Source organism: Micrasema longulum, unplaced genomic scaffold (assembly GCF_059751315.1).
Source record: "Micrasema longulum isolate JH-2025_06_02 unplaced genomic scaffold, ASM5975131v1 h1tg001079l, whole genome shotgun sequence".
NCBI classification, from domain to species: domain Eukaryota; kingdom Metazoa; phylum Arthropoda; class Insecta; order Trichoptera; family Brachycentridae; genus Micrasema; species Micrasema longulum.
In genome coordinates, this window is record NW_028278267.1 from 102,503 (window position 1) to 122,623 (window position 20,121).

A 20,121-nucleotide genomic window follows, 5' to 3' on the forward strand; every position below is an offset into this window, starting at 1 on the left:
ATTATTTCACCTACATACTAGACCAGGCAACGCTTGAAAATTTTATTTTTTCGATTTCCATACTTCTTCATGGACCAGGTAATTTATCAACAATATTTTGAGTTTGTCCAAATTTTTGTAGACAAGGACTCAATTCAACTCCCTGGGGAGCTGTTTATATTAACATATTACAACAGAGACATGACCTGTCAATGGCTGGTTTAAGTGGCCACTTTACACACCGTGTAACATTCACCATTCTGCCTATATTTGAACATCCATATTCCTTCAATTCTTTCATCTGTTGATGTTTGTGAAGTAAAAGAGCTGAAACCTTTATCACGTGGGTGAGATTCTAGACTTCCGTATTCCCTTCTCGAAAACTTTTTCCCCCTCTGTTGAAATAAATTTAAATACGAACAACCCCCCAGGGAGGAAATCCAGCCAGTCTGCAAGCATTTGGACATAATCAAACATTGTTGAAATTCTGGCCACTTAAAATTATCAATAGATTTACAAAAACAAACATCGAGCATTGTAGTAAATTTGTCAAGTGTTTGTGCTAAAAAGTAAACAAAAAATCTAACAGATAAAGCACCGTTTCAACACTATGGATGACATAACAGATAAAAATATCCGAAGGGTAGCTTCCTTCCAGGTGCCCCTAAGTTGATGAGAGATAACAGTTCGGGGCAACCCCATATTGAATTTAAAATTTTGAATAAATTCAAAAGGTCTATAATTTTTCTTCTATCGTTAAGTTTTAACAAATTTAATGTTTTTAGTAAAAATTCACGACTGATTCTAAGTTCAAAATTTCTTTGGTAAAAAAAGTCTTTAGCTCACTCAGAAACATCCTGGACGTTAGCACTCTTAAAAATGTCTACTTTGCGCCTTTTCAATCGGTGGCTGTTTATGGCATAATTGGCTGGGGACGTTGCTCGACAGTTGTCACGAACCCCCTAATCAAGACGCAAAAACTTATTCTTAGAGTTGTGCTTCGGCGCCCTCCGACCTGCCCATCTGGGCCATTATTTCAATTGTCAAAAGTTCTAGACATTCGTCAAATCTATATCAAGAATGCATTGACAGTTTTCTGGTCGGGCGACTACGGAAGGAGCTCCCAACTGCCAACGGAATGCCCGTGCGAGGTTTTCGCGTAACCTAAACCACTTAATACCGAGAACGCGTACGATGTTTGCTCGGAGACACTTTCTCATATATAGCTCCGAGAGTGTTCAACGTCTTGGATGAACATATTAAGTTCTCCAAAACAACGTCTATATTTAAGATGAAGATCCATAGCTGGATTGTATCGAGGGGTAGAGACACCACTGTATGAGATTGCTCCGGGAATAAATGCATAACATCGCTGCTGTTTTCATTACTATCCATATACGTATATCGTATATGTCATCACTGTCATACGTATTATTATATAACTTTTGATTCCATTTTCGACGTGTATTATAAATTTTTATTATTTTTATTTTTCTATTATTATTTTGTATATTGTTTTGATTACCTGTATATTGTTTTAATATGTAAATAAATATTTTTAATTTTTGATTTATCTATCGAAGAGTCCCGACTTAACACGGAATTTTCTAACAAGTCGGGACATAAAAAAACATATAATTGTGGCTATGTAAAATTGTGTATTTTGTGCATTAAATAAAAAAAAGAAAAAAAAAATTAACATACCGTAAGAATTTCCTCGGACCCTTGGCCGAGAGCTCGCGCGAAAGTTTGAGTTGTTGGTGACGCCGTCGCTCACGCCCGCAGATGTTCGCCCAAGGCTCCCACCTGATGGCCAACAAGCGCTGCCAGCTGCCGGACGGCTCCTTCCGCAAGCAGCGCAAGGGCTACGAGGAGGTGCACGTGCCGGCGCTGAAGGCCAAGCCCTTCCTGGAGTCGGAGGAGCTGATGCCCGTGGACAAGCTGCCCAAGTACGTGCAGCCCGCCTTCGAGGGCTTCAAGACCCTCAACCGGATACAGGTAGTTCTTTCTTCAACTGGCTGCCTCTCGTTAATCCTTACATTTTTTTTTTCCTACTTCATTCACAACAATAAAGGTATCAGCTCTTCAACTTCACTTAAATCAACAAATGGAAGAATCGAAGAAATATGGATGTTCAAACATAGGCGAAATGGTGAATGTTACACAGTGTGTAAAGTGGCCACTTAAACCAGCCGATGACAGGTCATAAGCCCTGTAAATGTAAATGCCTAGACTTCCATATTCCCTTATTAAAGGTATTCTCCATCCCTGTTGTAATTTGTTAATCTGATTTTATATTAACATATTACAACAGAGATGAAGAACATTTAAGATAAGGTAATTTAGAAGTCAGGGCTTATGACCTGTCAATGGCTGGTTTAAGTGGCCACTTTACACACCGTGTAACATTCACCATTCTGCCTATATTCGAACATCTATATTCCTTCAATTCTTTCATCCGTCGATGTTTGTGAAGTTAAAGAGCTGAAACCTTTATTTATGCGGGTGAGATTCATCTAATTGAATTATTTCACCTACATACTAGACTAGGCAACGCCTGAAAATGTTATTTTTTCAATTTCTATACTTCTTCATGGACCAGGTAATTTATCAACAATATTTTGAGTCTGTCCAAATTTTTGTAGACAAGGACTGGATTCAACTCGCTGGGGAGCTGTTTATATTAACATATTACAACAGAGATGAAGAACATTCAAGAGAAGGTAATATAGAAGTAACTTCTAAATTACCTTCTCTTAAATGTTCTTCATCTCTGTTGTAATATGTTAATATGAACAGCTCCCCAGGGAGGTGAATCCAGTCCAAGACCAAAAAATTATCACGCCAGATACTCAATCAATAACTCCTTAGACGTTACTACAAAGTTATGTCGTCACTTTTTCTGACAAATCGTTTTCATTCTAATCTAGCTATATCTTAAGGACCATAGTAATTATCCTCGCCCGTTTCCAGAGCCGCCTGGAGCCGGCGGCCCTCAACTCGGACGAGAACCTGCTCGTGTGCGCGCCGACCGGCGCCGGCAAGACCAACGTCGCCCTGCTCTGCATGATGCGCGAGATCGGCAAGCACATCAACCAGGACGGCACCATCGCGGCCGACCAGTTCAAGCTGGTCTACGTGGCGCCCATGCGCTCCCTCGTACAGGAGATGGTGAGGCTCCCAATCCCACAGCCCACAGTCCACGATGATATAATAACATTTTTAAAAAATACGGTTCAAAGACAGACCAGCAAAGTTTCCAAATAAGAATCATACATATTATTAAATTGTGTTACAACACAGGGGTGTGTTTATGCGTATTTGTATGAGAGTAAGCGTAGATGTGTGTTTATGTGTAAGCGTGGGAGTAAGTGTTCAGGTGTGTGTAAGTGTGAGCATCATTCAACAGCAAGCGGGAGCGTATCGCAGCCAGAAAGAATGAGTCTTCATTTATTTTGAAATAAATTAAGGGGCGTGTAAAATATATCAATAGATGAAAGAGAAGCATTATTGTTTGAGCAAGAATATATAGATAGGGGAAAGAGTGTTGTGCGTAGTTAGCGCTGCAGACTGGCAGACGGAATAAATACTTATTTCTTGTCACGCGAAAGGGGACATTGAGATCAATTTTGGAAAGTAGGTTAAACGATGAAGTATGACAAATCATCACTCGTAATTGTTTGGTCTCGTTTCATGGGCCTCGTGGCCTCTTCTCAGATCGGCCATTGCAAAAACAATTTTAATTTTAGTGAACTGTAATCTCTTATTTTATTTATTTATTTACTGTTTTCAATGGCCCCTATCGCCGTCAGTAATGTCAGTGCGTCAATTATTGAACTTTTCATTACAACGCTTGAATTCCACTCGCCCATGCGCCTTGTAGCTGCAAGACGATTGGTAATCTTGCTTCAATATGCAAATGTTGTCAACCGTAAAATAGTTAATTTTTTTCAAATGTGGTCTAGAATTTCAGCAGTCCATGAGCTCAGTAGCTGCAAGACTTGTTATAATCTAACTGCCATTTGTGAAAATGACTTTTTTTAAATATTTATTTTCATATTTAAACATTAAACATCGTAGGCGCTGCGATTCTAATAGCAGACTTACTTTTACGCATTGTTTTATTCTATTACCGTGTACGCGAGCAGCCTTTGTGTGTATAATGGAAGATATGTATGCAAAATGAAAGAACGTTCTCATAGTATCAAAGGTAGGTCCATTTCCGTAATCAGGGATCCATTCCACAACACAAATATAATGGAAGATATAAGGTTGGGTTCCGTGTCAAAATTCTAAGGATAATCTAACATGTTTATTTAATACATATCTATTTATTTATTTATTAACGGACATTGTCCATGTATACAATTTATAAGGTTTAAATATTACAATAAAATAATAGTTTAAAACATTAAAAAAATAAAGAAAAGAAGCATTGACAAACATAAGGGACATCGAGACAAGATCTGGACTATTTATTTAGTGCTCGTTTAAATCCTCGTAAACTTCAACCAAACAAGTCCAGATGATCTTGTCTCGAGTTAACAATACGACAAAGGCGGGTCATTGGAGAATTTAGGCCGTAGTTTGTTCTATGCTGATCGATGAACAGTACTTCATTGTTTCTCAATCTACGAGTCGGAATATTGAATTTGACTTGTCCCAGTAATGATGGAACATCGATTATACCATTTAGTATGCCGAACATATATATGGAGTCAATATTAGTTCTACGTTTTTGTAGACTAGAAATATTTAACATTGACTCTATTTCAGCATAAGAATAATTATCTCTCTCTAGTCCGAGCATCCACGCTATTTTTCGAAGCGAGCGATGTTGGACTGATTCAATGTGATTTATGCGATTGACATAGAACGGAGACCAGCCCACTATTCTAGGAGGCATATTCAAGAGGAGGGCGAACAGTGGAGCAATGAAGAGTTTTGATTGTACGGACATGAGTAAAATCAGAGGATATTCTGTTAATGAAGCCGAGTAATTTCAGTGATTTATTGACTGTATTATCTATATGCTCGTTGTATGTCAGTTTATAGTCCAAAACAACTCCTAAATCTCCGATGGACTTAACTGTATCAATTTTGGAGTTTTGTATTAGGTACTCGAAGGAAATCGGTTGTTTTGTTCTATGAAATGACATTATTTTGCATTTTTTAATATTTAGTTCTAATTTATTGACTTTACACCATCGGTTAAAAGAGTTAATGTCTGATTGAAGACGAAAGCAGTCTTGGAAAGTTTGAATTATTTTGAGAATTTTGTTGTCGTCCGCGAAGAGCCAAAAACGAGAGTAAGAGAATGATTTAGCAACATCATTAATCAATACAGTTTAAATTCGTTTGCAGAATAAATAATAATCTCTTGATATAAATAATGATATTTTATAAATAAATACCAACTAGCCAGTTCGTCGGTACTAAATTAAATTCTCTAATTTTTTTGCAAAAAGCATCCAATTTCATTTGCTTTGATTGTCGCTTCCTTTCTTGCAGAATCGTAGCACTAAAAATATTTTAATATTCTTTTAATTTTAATAATAATAAACTAAAAAATATAATCATACCTTTTTATTTTTCTTAAAAGCAAAACGAAAACCAGCTCGGAAACACTTTCACACACAATAAGCTGCCCGCGTACGCGGTAATAGAATAAAACAATGCGTAAAAGTGTGTCTGCTATTGGAATCGCGCCGCCTACGGGCGTCTGGTGTCGGCCGAACCGGGGAATCCCACGCCGGCAACTAATTAATTGTGAATCGGCGCACTGTTACAATCTGACCTATTGTCCTTTAGCGCCTGGTGCTCATCCAATAATCTACATCTCAATTTGAGTAAGTGCAAGGTTATCCAATCATACACGACTACTCACTGAACGATGAAATATTATCTTCTGTGTCTAGTATACGAGATTTGGGTATTATACTTGACACTAAACTTTCTTTTACAGTTCATATTGAACATGTTATCAAGAAATCCTTTAAACTCCTCGGATTTATTAACAGAAGCACAGCTGACTTCAAAAATATCAATACCCTTAAAGCTCTCTTCTGTTCCCTAGTTCGCCCGCACCTCGAGTATTCCTCTGTCGTCTGGTCTCCGTATTATGATGTTCACATCGAGAATATTGAATCAGTTCAACGTCGATTTTTGAGAAAGATAGGCTGGAGGTTGGGCTTATCCGTAGACCAATATATGTATAATGAGTTAGAAACTAGCTTCAATATATCTTCTCTTCAAGACTGTCAAAATAAATCCGATCGATTTGAAATTCTCAACTCACTCTTCGATGCGCCTGAACTACTGAGCTCGATAAAATTAAATATCCCAACTGGAAACCTCAGACAAAACTGACTCTTTCATACCGATAACCACAGAACTAACTATGGTTTCCATTCCCCTATGCCCAGAATTCTCCGGTCTGCCAACAAACATACCAGTCTTGATTGCTTTGATAACAAGTTGTCTTCTTTCAAACGATCACTGAATCAAATTCAATTATAAACACCTCTCTCCGCTTCCACTCCCACAAAGTCTACTATATACCATTGTGTGTTTCTACTTTTTTAATAATAATTTTCCATGTATAAATGTGTCCATAAAAATGCCCATTGGGCGTATATATAAATAAATAAAATAAAACGATGTTAACCTGTACTTGGCTAACGGCACACGCCGTTGAAGTAATCACTAGATACCTCTTCTTGCGAATGTCCCCTTGTATAACCCGTCATTCCGGCCGGTCGCAGGTGGGCAGCTTCAGCAAGAGACTGGCGCCCTACAACATCACGGTGTCCGAGTTGACCGGGGACCACCAGCTCACGCGGGAGCAGATCGCCGCCACGCAGGTCATCGTCTGCACGCCCGAGAAGTGGGACATCATCACCAGAAAGGGTGACTAGATTATTTGCTTTAAAACGGACGAGCCATCACGTCGTTTCGCCGGTAGCCAGAGATGATAGAACACCATACTATTTGATCTTGATTGACCTAGCTTCCTCGATATGCATGCATCTTACTCATTTTCACTCGTAATAAAAATAAAATAAAATATGACAATATGTAAAATACAATTAGAGAAGAAAATGAAATATGTGACTTGGGAATCATTTTGGACTACAATTAAAAATTGTCCAAATTTTCCCAATTTGTCCAAATTTTCAGGCGTTGCCTAGTCTAGTATGTAGGTGAAATAATTCAATTGGATGAATCTCACCCGCATAAATAAAGGTTTAGCTCTTTAACTTCACAAACATCGACAGATGAAAGAATTTAAGGAATATAGATGTTCAAATCTGGGCAGAATGGTGAATGCTACACAGTGTGTAAAGTGGCCACTTAAACCAGCCATTGACGGGTCATAAGCCCTGTAGATGCCTAGACTTCTATATTATCTTCTCTTAAATGTTCAGTTAGTCAATATGACGTTTTTGTTCCAATGAAAACTAAGACTAACCCTAAAGGAAGACACTTAAACAAAAAGGTCAATTACACTACACCTGCTTTGAATTTAGGCTAAGACAATAATTTATCCTTTTTTAGTTGTTTGCATGTTTTTACTCTTCATTCGGCACCATTATCACGACGTAATTTTGGCATTTTTGACACATCAAATGAATTCCGAAAAATTTTAAACGTAAAACCACGCTGATGAAAAATGTTAATGACGTCAATTGGGGGGAATATTTGTATGAGAATGTATGAAGAAAAATGGGTGCTGAACATTTCGGTGTACTAAGCGGCAAAACGTAAAAGTGAGGAATAGAAAAACGAGGTTTTACTGTGTTCCCCTATTGGCTGACGATCTTTTCGTTTGCTGCGCAGGCGGCGAACGCACGTTCACCAACCTGGTGCGGCTGCTGATCCTGGACGAGGTGCACCTGCTGCACGAGGAGCGCGGCCCGGTGCTGGAGGCGCTCGTGGCGCGCGCCGTGCGCGCGGCCGAGACGGCGCAGGAGGAGGTGCGGCTGGTGGGGCTGAGCGCCACGCTGCCCAACTACCGCGACGTGGCCACCTTCCTGCGCGTGCGCCCCGCCTCGGGCCTCTTCTACTTCGACAACAGCTTCAGGTGACGGGTAACTTTATTAAAATGACAGCTGCCAAACTAATGCGACTGGTGGTGGGGAAGTACTGAGCACTGACCATGTATCGATCAAATTCATTTTATCAGTTTTTTCATGCAAACATGAAACTCTGTTTCTGAAAATTGATATAAAAACGCAAAACCAAGCCTATTATAGTGTGTCTAAGACAATTATTCATAAAAAAATAAGACATTTACACTTTTTTCATTTACACATGGACCGGGCCATCTTCCAGGAATTAATCAAGCAACCACATTTCTCAACAATGTTTGAGTATGTCCAAATGCTTGCAGACTGGCTGGATTTCCTCCCTAGGGAGTGTTTCATATTCAAATTTATTGCAACAGAGCGGGAAAACATTATTGAGAAGGAAATATGAAAGTCTAGGCATTTACAGGTGGCCACTTTACACACTTAGCCAATGTTTACCATTCTGCGCAGGTTCAGCTGGATGAATCTCACCCGCATCATAAAGGTTTTCAGCTCTTTTACTTCACAAAAGTCAACCAACAGACGGAAGAGTTGAGGAAATGTGGATGTTTAAACATGGGCAGAATGTTAACTTACACTTAAACCAGCCAATGACAGGTTGAAAGCCCTGTAAATGCCTAGACTCCCCTCAATCCCCTTCTCAAAAACGTTTTCCCTCTCTGTTGCAATGAATTTGAATACTTTTTAATTTGCTACTAAAATATACAAATCCTATATCAGACCATTCTCGAATACGGGTTTGAGAAATGGAGTCCGCATTTTGTTAAGGATATTAACGCGATGGAAAGAGTCCGAGTTGTGGCCGAGCCTGAGACGGCTTCCTGAGACAGCTTCCATATGCGGAGACTGGAAAATCTCGGTCTCACAGGGCTCCAGGAACGGCGAAAAAGCGGTGACCCGATAGAGACATACGAGATACTCGACAGTCACTGTAGCTGCCATTTTGTTTAAGTGTCTATTTTGACATTTTACTAAATTGTGACGTGCGGTTGACGCGTGTTTAGGAAGAACAAAGTCTTTACATCAATAAATTACAATGCAGAAAGTTTAAAAATGCGGCAATAGAAATATTATTTAAAGTTGTAAACATAATTTGGAAAGAAGATTGTATAAAAGTGTGAAATAGTTTTGCCGCGATGTAAATGACAGTTGAAATTCTGTGTTGCCATACTAAAAAAAGTGATGCCATATAAATAAAATTTACCAATATTTAGGGGAAAAATTATTGCATGCATTTTATGCAAATTTAATGTTTTTTTACTTACATAAAATTATTTCAACTTAAATTATTATGAAAATAAAACTTTGTTATTAGTGTTACACAATTTTTGATCTTTTACAAGAACACTACTACAGTTTCGGGAGAGCACTCCTCCCATCCCAAATTTGGATCCCATGGTCGAGCCCGAGCGAGACGCTCGTCTTTGAGGCCACAGTCTCAGGCCGGAGAAAACGAGATTCAATCTAAATCCACGGAAGCATTTCCCGAGCAATAGGATTGTCGATGGTTGGAATAGGCTGCCACCGGAGCTGATCTCAGTGTGTGGGTTCAAAGATGGACTAGATTTGTTTGGAAAAAGTCAAAATGCGCCAACAGCTAACTTTGGCTAAAATAGATTCAAGTATATCAGCTTTGAGCTGCTCGCTTAAAATTAAAATAACAATTTTAATTATGGAAAATTTTCAGGCCCGTTGCTCTCGAGCAGCAGTACATCGGAATAACGGAGAAGAAGGCTCTGAAGCGGTTCCAAGTCATGAACGAAATAGTCTATGAGAAGACCATGGAACACGCCGGAAGAAATCAGGTATATCTTTATAAATAACTCCTTAGACGTTACTACAAAGTTATGACGTCACTTTTTCTGACAATGTCAATCTAATCGAGCTACATTTTAAGGACTATAGTTATTATATTGTAATGTTGACTTCCAGGTCCTGATTTTTGTGCACTCGCGTAAAGAAACCGGAAAGACGGCTCGCGCTGTGAGAGACATGTGTTTGGAGAAGGACACTCTTGGGCAGTTCTTAAGGTACTCTTCTAACAGTTTTTTCCGTCTATAAATCTTGTCGGCCCCGTGGTATGTGGCCAGCGCGTTTGCCTACCATGCGAGAGGTCTCGGGTTCGATTCCCGCCATGGTTGATGTGAAATATTGACATAAAGTAGGTCCCTCAGGCGAATATGTTGTAAAAGTCCATGCATCGGGGTTGACACCAGGACTCCATTGTTAGCTGCTGATTTTGCCTCTTGCGTCAAACGTTGTGATGTTATATGTATTTTTTACTCAGAGTAATAATGCGTAACCTAGAGAGGAGCCCAAACGTAGGAAAACCATTCTACGACTATTGGGTATTAAGTTAGCTACAGTTTGCAGCAAAACAATGGTCGAGAATTGCCAAATGGATATTAATTTGCATTGTAAATGCTTTTAAATATGTACTTGAGTATTTATTATTGCAGGGTTATTCCAATTTATTTTTCTGTAATTCGCCTATATTTATTTTATATAACTGAAAATACATGTGTGTGTTTATTTTTTTATTTATTTATTCATTTTATCGACAATATACTTATGTTACATTTATTGAGACATAAATCCCAACTCCGTGGAACCAAAGTCCCGTGTTGAATTTGTTTGTTTGTCCGTCACATCTCCGAGACGCCGAGTCGTAGCGGCCTGAAATTTGGGCACGTCATTTTAGATGCGATTTCAAGGTTAACGTTGCTATTTTCGAGTAAAATTTGAATCGACCTCTACTCGATAAAGACTCAAACTTTATATGGATGCTCAGTGCGGCCCCGACATATTGCCCGTAATCAACTGTGGTTATCAACAGTAAACATACTTTAATTCACAAATTCATTGTCTAAATTGAGAAAAAATAGTATCTGAAGTAAATATGTTGATATAAGGAAAGTTTTTAAGCAACAAAATACACGTGTCGGGACAGCAAATGCCAAAAGTCAATGTAAATCGTGGGAAAATATTGGGAATCAATTCCCTGTGAAAACTGACTCCTTTAACAGCTTTGACGCTCCTACTGCTGCAACCAAACATACTGCAATTCACCATGGTGAATTTTTATTTATTATAATGTAAATATTTAAGTTATTTACAAACAAAGCCAAGCACAGCGACAAAAGCATCAGATCGAAACGTTATGTTTGTTGTCAAACAAAACAAAACGGCCACCAATCGGTTGCTAACCAACAAACCAACATCGCTTGCGTTCTATGAAACATAGTGATAGGGCTTCTCTCTAGGTTGCGCATTATTACTCCGAGCTGCTCGCTTAAATTAATATAACCATGAAATAAAACACAGTAGGGAAATTAATCAACAATTCTTAATAAACAGATAATAATATCACAAATTTAAATAATTAAAAGTATACCAGTAGCTCAATCACAAATAACTGTCGACGTGCTTAAAAACATGCCAAGCATTTGAGCGATCACAATGAACAACAATGAACATGCTTAAGTAATTTTTTTTACATTTTTTTTTTTTTTTGCACTACAACAGGCCAGGAGGCCTAATTACAGTGGTGAATTACATCACAGAGAACCCAGGCTTGAGAAAAATAACTTTTTTAATTTTTGTGTTCTCACCGGGAATCGAACCCGGAACCTTCCGTGCGTGAGTCTAAGCCAAGCACAGCGACAAAAGCATCGTTATGTTTATGTTGTCAAACAAAACAAAACGGCCACCAATCGGTTGCTAACCAACAAACCAACATCGCTTGCGTTCTATGAAACATAGTGATCGGGCTCCTCTCTAGGTTACGCGTTATTACTGCGGGCTTTTTTATAATAATTCTTGTCGTCTGTGGTCTCCCAGGGAAGGTTCGGCCAGCATGGAGGTCCTGCGGTCCGAGGCGGAGCAGGTCAAGAACACGGAGCTGAAGGATCTTCTTCCGTACGGGTTCGCCATTCACCACGCCGGCATGAGCCGCGTCGACCGCACCCTGGTGGAGGACCTCTTCGCCGATCGCCACATCCAGGTAACGGGGCGTCTGAAACCATTAAATTTTTCCACAATCATTTGGAAATATTTTGGTCCCATTTTTTCCATACATTCTCATTTAAATATCCCCCAATTAACGCTCTTTGCATTTTTCATAACCCCGGTTTTACGTTCAAAATTTTTCGAAACTCATTTGATCTGTCGAAAGACGCCGAGCCGCGCGCCGCCTCGTTTGCTCAAAATGGTGAATAAAAAAAGTGTCAATTGTTGTCTCAAACTGAATTCAAAGTGGGTGCAGTGTAATTGGCCATTTTGTTTAAGTGTCTATTTTGACATTTTACTAAATTGTGACGTGCGGTCGACGCGTGTTTAGGAAAAATTAAGTCTTTACATCAATAAATTACGATGCAAAAAGTTTAAAAATGCGGCAATATAAATATTATTTAAAGTTGTAAACATAATTTGGAAAGAAGATTGTTTAAACAGTTATCATAAAAGTGTGAAACAGTTTTGCCGCGATGTAAATGACAGTTGAAATTCTGTGTTGCAATACTAAAAAAAGTGATACCATATAAATAAAATTTACCAATAATTAGGGGAAAAATTATTGCAAACATTTTATGCAAATTTAATGTTTTTTTACTTACATAAAATTATTTAAACTTAAATTATTATGAAAATAAAACTTTGTTATTAAGGTTACACATTTTACAAGAACACTACTACAGTTTCGGGAGAGCACTCCTCCCATCGACGGGTGATACAAAACTAATATAGTAAAAACAGAATATTTTTCACAATGTCATAGAATTTAAACAAATTAATCAGTGAAACTTAAAGCGGAGGGGTTTTTTTCCATTTATCTAATTAATATGCTAACACCTTAGATAAGTGGAAAAAACCCCCCCTGCTCTAAGTTTCACTGATTAATTTGTTTATTTTTTGTTTAAATTCTACGACATTGTGAACAATATTCTGTGTTTACTATATTAGTTTTAAATCACCCGTCGATGGGAGGAGTGCTCTCCCGAAACTGTAGTAGTGTTCTTGTAAAATAATTAAAATTGTGTAACACTAATAATGAAGTGTTACGAAGTGAATGCCGATTCAATTAAAAATATTATTTAAACATGTTTTTTTTTTAATTAAAAAAAAAAAAAGCATACTGAGGTTTCAGCGCCCTTGAGGTGATTTGCACAAAAATGGCGCTATATAAATAATCCAAACATTATTATTGATTGAAAAATACATTTTTTCAATTTTTCCTCAATTTAGCGTTTTCCTCAGTTGAACACTTTTTTTGTTCTCCCTTGAAAAACCCAAAACAGGGGTTGTAATTAATTAATTAATTAATTGTTAATTTTTTTAACAGTGAATGCAAAATAAATGGACTTCTAAGGGTTCAGTATGAAATTGTCGCTTGCAGGTGCTGGTTTCCACAGCCACGCTCGCCTGGGGAGTGAACCTGCCCGCGCACACCGTCATCATCAAGGGGACGCAGGTGTACAGCCCCGAGAAGGGCCGCTGGGCGGAGCTGGGCGCGCTGGACGTCCTGCAGATGCTGGGCCGCGCCGGGCGGCCGCAGTACGACACCAAGGGGGAGGGTGAGGATTACGACCTTAATAAATGGAGCGTTCAACGTTCGAGGTGTGTTCACGAAATAGCGGGAATTTTCAAATTTCGTTGGAGAGTCCGATTCTTGGCACGGCACACTGGGACGATTGAGCCTCAGTCTCGACTGCTTCGCCACCTGTTATAACGCGTCCCAGTAATTCTGCATCGCCGTTGACTTCATTTAGTAACGCCTGAGCGACTCCCGTTCGCCGCTGTTTTTGTTCGAAATTCAAAAATTTTGAAACTAATTTTTCTTCAAGCGTTTCATACCCGAAGCATTTTTCAAAAATCATGGCACGAGCATACATAATATTTCAAATATCAGCCTTCTAAAAACATACAAAATGATAAATCAAAGCGTTTGTGTAATATTCATGTAAAAAGTGAATTGGACAGGAATGTTGCGTCTCATACAGCGAAATAATACGGACGAAAGTGGACGCCGAGTCGTTGGAACAATAGGCATAATCCCCCAGTAACTACACACGTGCGTTTCCAGAAATTATCAAGCAGCCAGTGGGCCACATGGCGACGGTATCTACCTACTTCTCTTCGGACATCTATCTCCCTTTGTTGAAACAGTGCTTTATTTATTTAGTTTTTTATTGCTTACTTCTTGGTATGAACACTTGACCAATTTACTACTATACTCTATTTTTTATAAATTTATTGATATTGTTTTAACTTTGCTGGAATTCCTCTCATCCATGCGCTTTGTAGCTGCACGATGATTGGTTATCTAGCTTTAATATATTTTTTTAAATACCTAAATTTTGTAAATGGGGTCTAGAATTCCAATCGTTTATGCGCTTAGTAGCTGCAAGACGTGTTGTAATCTTACTCCTTTTTTTTTAAATATCATTAATACAGATAGTGTTTTTCTGTGTTTGTGGGCTTTGTATTGCCGACGTTTCGGAGCACATTGCAGTGTCCATCTTCAGGGCTGAGTGTAGTTTTTAGTGTGTTTAATTGTGAGGAATTTGTACCGTGTCGCAGTCGGGCAATGTATGTGGTTAAGTGTGTGGAGTTTGTACCGTGGGCTTTGGAAGCACCGGGTACCATGAGGTTCGTAGTCGTCCACACACTTCACCACATACATTGCCCGACTGCGACACGGTACAAATTCCTCACAATTAAACACACTAAAAACTACACTCATACATTCAGCCCTGAAGATGGACACTGCAATGTGCTCCGAAACGTCGGCAATACAAAGCCCACAAACACGGCATAATAACCCAGAAAAACACTATCTGTATTCTGAAGGCCGTGAAAACCTACGAACCTTGATCATTAATACACTAAATTTATTTGTCAATTTTTAAAATGTGTAAATGGGGGCTAAATTTCTAACCGTCTATGCGCTCTGTAGCTGCAAGACGTCCTGGAATCTAGCTCCTATCTGTTATAATTTTTAATTGATCTTAATTGAAAACAAGGAACTAGACTCCCAACCGTCCATGCGCTCTGTAGCTGCAAGACGTGCTGGGATATTTATTAATTGTACAGCGCTCTTGAGGTGATTTTCACAAAAATGGCGCTATATAAATTATCCAAACATATATATATGTGTATACCAACATAATAAAATGACAATCAGATTCTCCGAACTCGCAAAATTAAAAAAATTCTTGTTATTTCACACCTCATATTGTTTAGCATTATTTTAGTACCCTTGTTTGTCTTGTCTGTCTCTTGCTACATAATTTAACGTTAATTTTGTTCAGTTTTGTTCACCTTGTTCATTTTGTTTAGTTTTGTTCATTTTGTTCAGTTTTGTTCATTTTGTTCCGTTTTGTTCATTTTATTCAGTTTTGTTCATTTTGTTCAGTTTTGTTCAATTTTGTTCAGTTTTGTTCATTTTGTTCCGTTTTGTTCATTTTGTTCAGTTTTGTTCGTTTTGTTCAGTTTTGTTCATTTTGTTCAGTTTTGTTCATTTTGTTTAGTTTTGTTAATTTTGTTCAGTTTTGTTACTTGCCTTAGGCTGTTTAATAAATAAATATGGTGACCCCAAACGAGACCCGGTCAGACCCTCACTACAATACCCCTAAATGTTGCTATTTGTGTTTAAGGTATTTTGATCACCAACCACTCGGAGCTGCAGTACTACCTGTCCCTCCTCAACCAGCAGCTGCCCATCGAGTCCCAGATGATATCCAAGCTGGCCGACACCCTCAACGCCGAGATCGTCCTAGGGACGGTCAGGTAACAACCCTCAAACCTTTCAGATTTTAATTATTCCGCACGTGGATTATTCCAACATCTTCAAGTATTTGTTGGATTTGGTCATGCCACGCCTTTCTCGGTCTTCCTCTATTTCTGCATCCATCAACATTCGCATTGTAAATATTTTTAGCCGTTTTTTCGCTGTCCATTCGCTCCACACGTCCGATCCGACGCGGAGCTCCGTTCTTGATTTTGACGATAAGGCCCATCTCGGCCTTACATAATGTACGGATCTCGACATTTTCGCATCTATTGTTCGTAGTTTTACCACACATTCGCCCGAGAGATCGCATTTCGACAGCATTCAGCCTTCTTTCATCTCTGTTTTTCCGAGTCCACACTTCGCTGCCATACATTCGGGACAGGGACTCCATTGTGAACTGCTAATTTTGCCTCTTGCGACAAACATTTATTTGCCAAGGTTGATTTAAGCGCATCGTTCACTCTGTTCCCGGCACTCACCCTCCTTTCCATCCCTAGTGAACATACTTCCCAGATACACAAATTCCTCTACCAGTTTCCGTATGCCCATTCACAGTGATTACACATTTAGTCATATTTTCACCTCTTTCAAAAACCTTTTGCGTCTTAATTTTCATATTTGTTTTTGTGGATTCACTAGAGATAACTGTTGTTTGTCAATAAACCATTCATGCTATTGTAATGTTCGGGGGCAGGAACGTGCGCGAGGCGGTGACGTGGCTGGGCTACACGTACCTGTACGTGCGCATGCTGCGCCAGCCCGCGCTGTACGGCGTGTCGCCCGAGCGGCTCGCCAGCGACCCCCTGCTGGAGATGCACCGCGCAGACCTGGTGCACACGGCCGCCATGCAGCTGGACAGGTGAGAGCCTTCTTCCCCAAGGTCGTATTTGTTCTAATTTTTATTCATTCGTATTATTGAGCCGACACTCGTACGAGGAAAAATGGGCACTGGAAACTGAACAAGCCGAACGAAAACGCTGGCATACACAAATATAAACCTCTATTACAGTGTGAAAAAAATTATTATAATTTTAACAACAGTTTGTTGCGTTTTCCCGACATTTAATGCCGCCGTTTTCGTGTTTTTGACAGCTCAAGAGTCTGAATTAAGTCTCTAAACATTATGCATACTTGTTGGTTGGAACAAATTACAATCCCCACTGAAAACTGACAGCTCAAGAGTCTGAATTAAGTCTCTAAACATTATGCATACTTGTTGGTTGGAACAAATTACAATCCCCACTGAAAACTGACAGCTCAAGAGTCTGAATTAAGTCTCTAAACATTATGCATACTTGTTGGTTGGAACAAATTACAATCCCCACTGAAAACTGACAGCTCAAGAGTCTGAATTAAGTCTCTAAACATTATGCATACTTGTTGGTTGGAACAAATTACAATCCCCACTGAAAACTGACAGCTCAAGAGTCTGAAGTTAGTCTCTAACCATTATACCAACTTGTTGGTTGGAACAAATTACAATCCCCACTGAAAACTGACAGCTCAAGAGTCTGAAATTAGTCTCTAACCATTATACCAACTTGTTGGTTGGAACAAATTACAATCCCCACTGAAAACTGACAGCTCAAGAGTCTGAAATTAGTCTCTAACCATTATACCAACTTGTTGGTTGGAACAAATTACAATCCCCACTGAAAACTGACAGCTCAAGAGTCTGAAATTAGTCTCTAACCATTATACCAACTTGTTGGTTGGAACAAATTACAATCCCCACTGAAAACTGACAGCTCAAGAGTCTGAAATTAGTCTCTAACCATTATACCAACTTGTTGGTTGGAACAAATTACAATCCCCCCTGAAAACTGACAGCTCAAGAGTCTGAATTAAGTCTTTAAACATTATACATACTTGTTGGTTGGAACAAATTACAATCCCCACTGAAAACTGACAGCTCAAGAGTCTGAAATTAGTCTCTAACCATTATACCAACTTGTTGGTTGGAACAAATTACAATCCCCCCTGAAAACTGACAGCTCAAGAGTCTGAATTAAGTCTCTAAACATTATGCATACTTGTTGGTTGGAACAAATTACAATCCCCGCTGAAAACTGACAGCTCAAGAGTCTGAAGTTAGTCTTTAACCATTATACCAACTTGTTGGTTGGAATAAATTACAATCCCCGCTGAAAACTGACAGCTTAAGAGTCTGAATTAAGTCTCTAAACATTATGCATACTTGTTGGTTGGAACAAATTACAATCCCCACTGAAAACTGACAGCTCAAGAGTCTGAAGTTAGTCTCTAACCAATATACCAACTTGTTGGTTGGAATAAATTACAATCCTTCCTGAAAACTGACAGCTCAAGCGTCTTAACTTAGTTTCTAAACATTATTCATACTTCAACAATATTTTGAGTCTGTCCAAATTTTTGTAGACAAGGACTGGATTCAACTCCCTGGGGAGCTTTTAATATTAACATACTACAACAGAGATGAAGAACATTTTAGGGAATGGCAAGGCTTATGACATATCATTGACTGGTTTGAAAGAATTGAAGGAATATAGATGTTCAAATACGGGTAGAATGATGAATGTTACACAGTGTGTAAAGTGGCCATTTAAACCAGCCAATGACAGGTCATAAGCCTTGTATATGCCGAGCATTCTATATTACCTTCTCTAAAATGTTCTTCATCTCTGTTGTAATATGATAATTATACATATTTGTTGTAATAAATTACAATCCGCCCTGAAAACTGACGGCTCGACGTAAAAGACAGAGATATTTTGTTACCGAGACAAACTTGCGATTTCAGGTCCGGTCTGATCAAGTACGAGCGCAAGTCGGGCCACTTCCAGTGGACGGAGAACGGGCGCATCTCGTCGCACTTCTACGTGGGCCACGAGACGATGCTCACGTACGCGCAGCTGCTGCGCCCGACGCTGGGCGAGATCGAGCTGCTGCGCGTGTTCAGCCTGTCGGGCGAGTTCCGCAACCTGTGCGTGCGCGAGGAGGAGCGACCCGAGCTGCAGAGGTGAGTCCACAACTCGTACAAGGAAAAAGGGATTTACAGATTTTTTCGCCCCTTTGACGTCTATCTTTTTCTGCCTATGTTTAAGCATCCACATTTGCTCAACTCTTCCATCTGGTGACTTTTGTGAAGCAAAAGCGCTGAGACCTTTATCATGCGGGTGAGATTCATCCGGCTGAGCCGATTCACCTACTAGGCAACGCCTGAAAACAATTTTCAAATTTTTATACACCTTCTTATACCAGTTAGTTTGATCAATAATGTTTTGAGTATGTCCAAATGTTTGTAGACAGGCTGGACTTCCTTTGCTGGACGCGCTCCAACATTGTCGAAATTCTAGCTACTTAAAATTATCAATAAACTTACAAAAATAAACGTCGAGCATAAAAGTCAATTTATATGTGCGAGTGAGTCTTGCAGTTACTGAGCGCACGGGCGGTTGAAATTCTAGACCCCATTTACTAAATTAAGATATTTGATAATTGATAGCTAACACCACAAAAAGTCTTGCAGCTACAAAGCCCATCGAAGAGTGTAAACCAGTCAACCAACTTACAAATTTTCTTCTCAAATATGCTTCCCCTCTCTTCTCCGTCGTCCGTCCGATGATGCGTGTCCTAGTGATCTTAATCCAGTTGATCTCTTTCCTCTCACTGATCCTCCGTCCTCTCGTGGCCCGCAGGCTGCTGGAGCGCGTGCCGGTGCCGGTGAAGGAGGGCCCCGAGGAGCCGTCGGCCAAGGTGAACGTGCTGCTGCAGGCCTACGTGTCGCAGCTGAAGCTCGAGGGCTTCGCGCTGCAGGCGGACATGGTGTACGTCACGCAGTCGGCCGGCCGCCTGCTGCGCGCCATCTTCGAGATCGTCCTGCACAAGTGAGTCTCGCCACGCTTCAACTGCTTGAGAGATATGCCATGTACAATGTTAAACCGTATCACTTTGGACATTGATATTTTCCCTAATGAGTTATTTAGGTCATCCTTATTTATTTATTTATTTATTAACGGACATTGTCCATGTATACAATTTATAAGGTTTAAATATTACAATAAAAGAATAGTTTAAAACATTTTTAAAAAAAGAAAGAAGCATTGACAAACATAAGGGACATCGAGACAAGATCTGGACTATTTATTTAGTGCTCGTTTAAATCCTCGTAAACTTAAACCAAACAAGTCCAGATGATCTTGTCTCGAGTTAACAATACGACAAGAGAATTAAGGCCACAGCTTGTTCTATGCTGATCGATGAACAGTACTTCATCGTTTCTCA

General features: G+C 39.4%; 1 protein-coding gene across 1 annotated transcript in view; it reads left to right on the plus strand.

Annotated features, from left to right (window-relative positions):
• Positions 1–20,121, plus strand: part of Brr2 (U5 small nuclear ribonucleoprotein l(3)72Ab) — a 63,519-nt gene that overhangs the window by 14,784 nt on the left and 28,614 nt on the right. The window contains exons 10-21 of the mRNA XM_088233252.1: positions 1,765–1,977; positions 2,953–3,150; positions 6,744–6,888; positions 7,819–8,062; positions 9,757–9,874; positions 10,002–10,099; positions 11,910–12,072; positions 13,462–13,639; positions 15,722–15,854; positions 16,553–16,717; positions 18,638–18,856; positions 19,536–19,724. Of these exons, the coding sequence (XP_088089378.1) occupies positions 1,765–1,977; positions 2,953–3,150; positions 6,744–6,888; positions 7,819–8,062; positions 9,757–9,874; positions 10,002–10,099; positions 11,910–12,072; positions 13,462–13,639; positions 15,722–15,854; positions 16,553–16,717; positions 18,638–18,856; positions 19,536–19,724 (2,063 nt within the window). The remainder of the gene's footprint in view (positions 1–1,764; positions 1,978–2,952; positions 3,151–6,743; positions 6,889–7,818; positions 8,063–9,756; positions 9,875–10,001; positions 10,100–11,909; positions 12,073–13,461; positions 13,640–15,721; positions 15,855–16,552; positions 16,718–18,637; positions 18,857–19,535; positions 19,725–20,121) is intronic.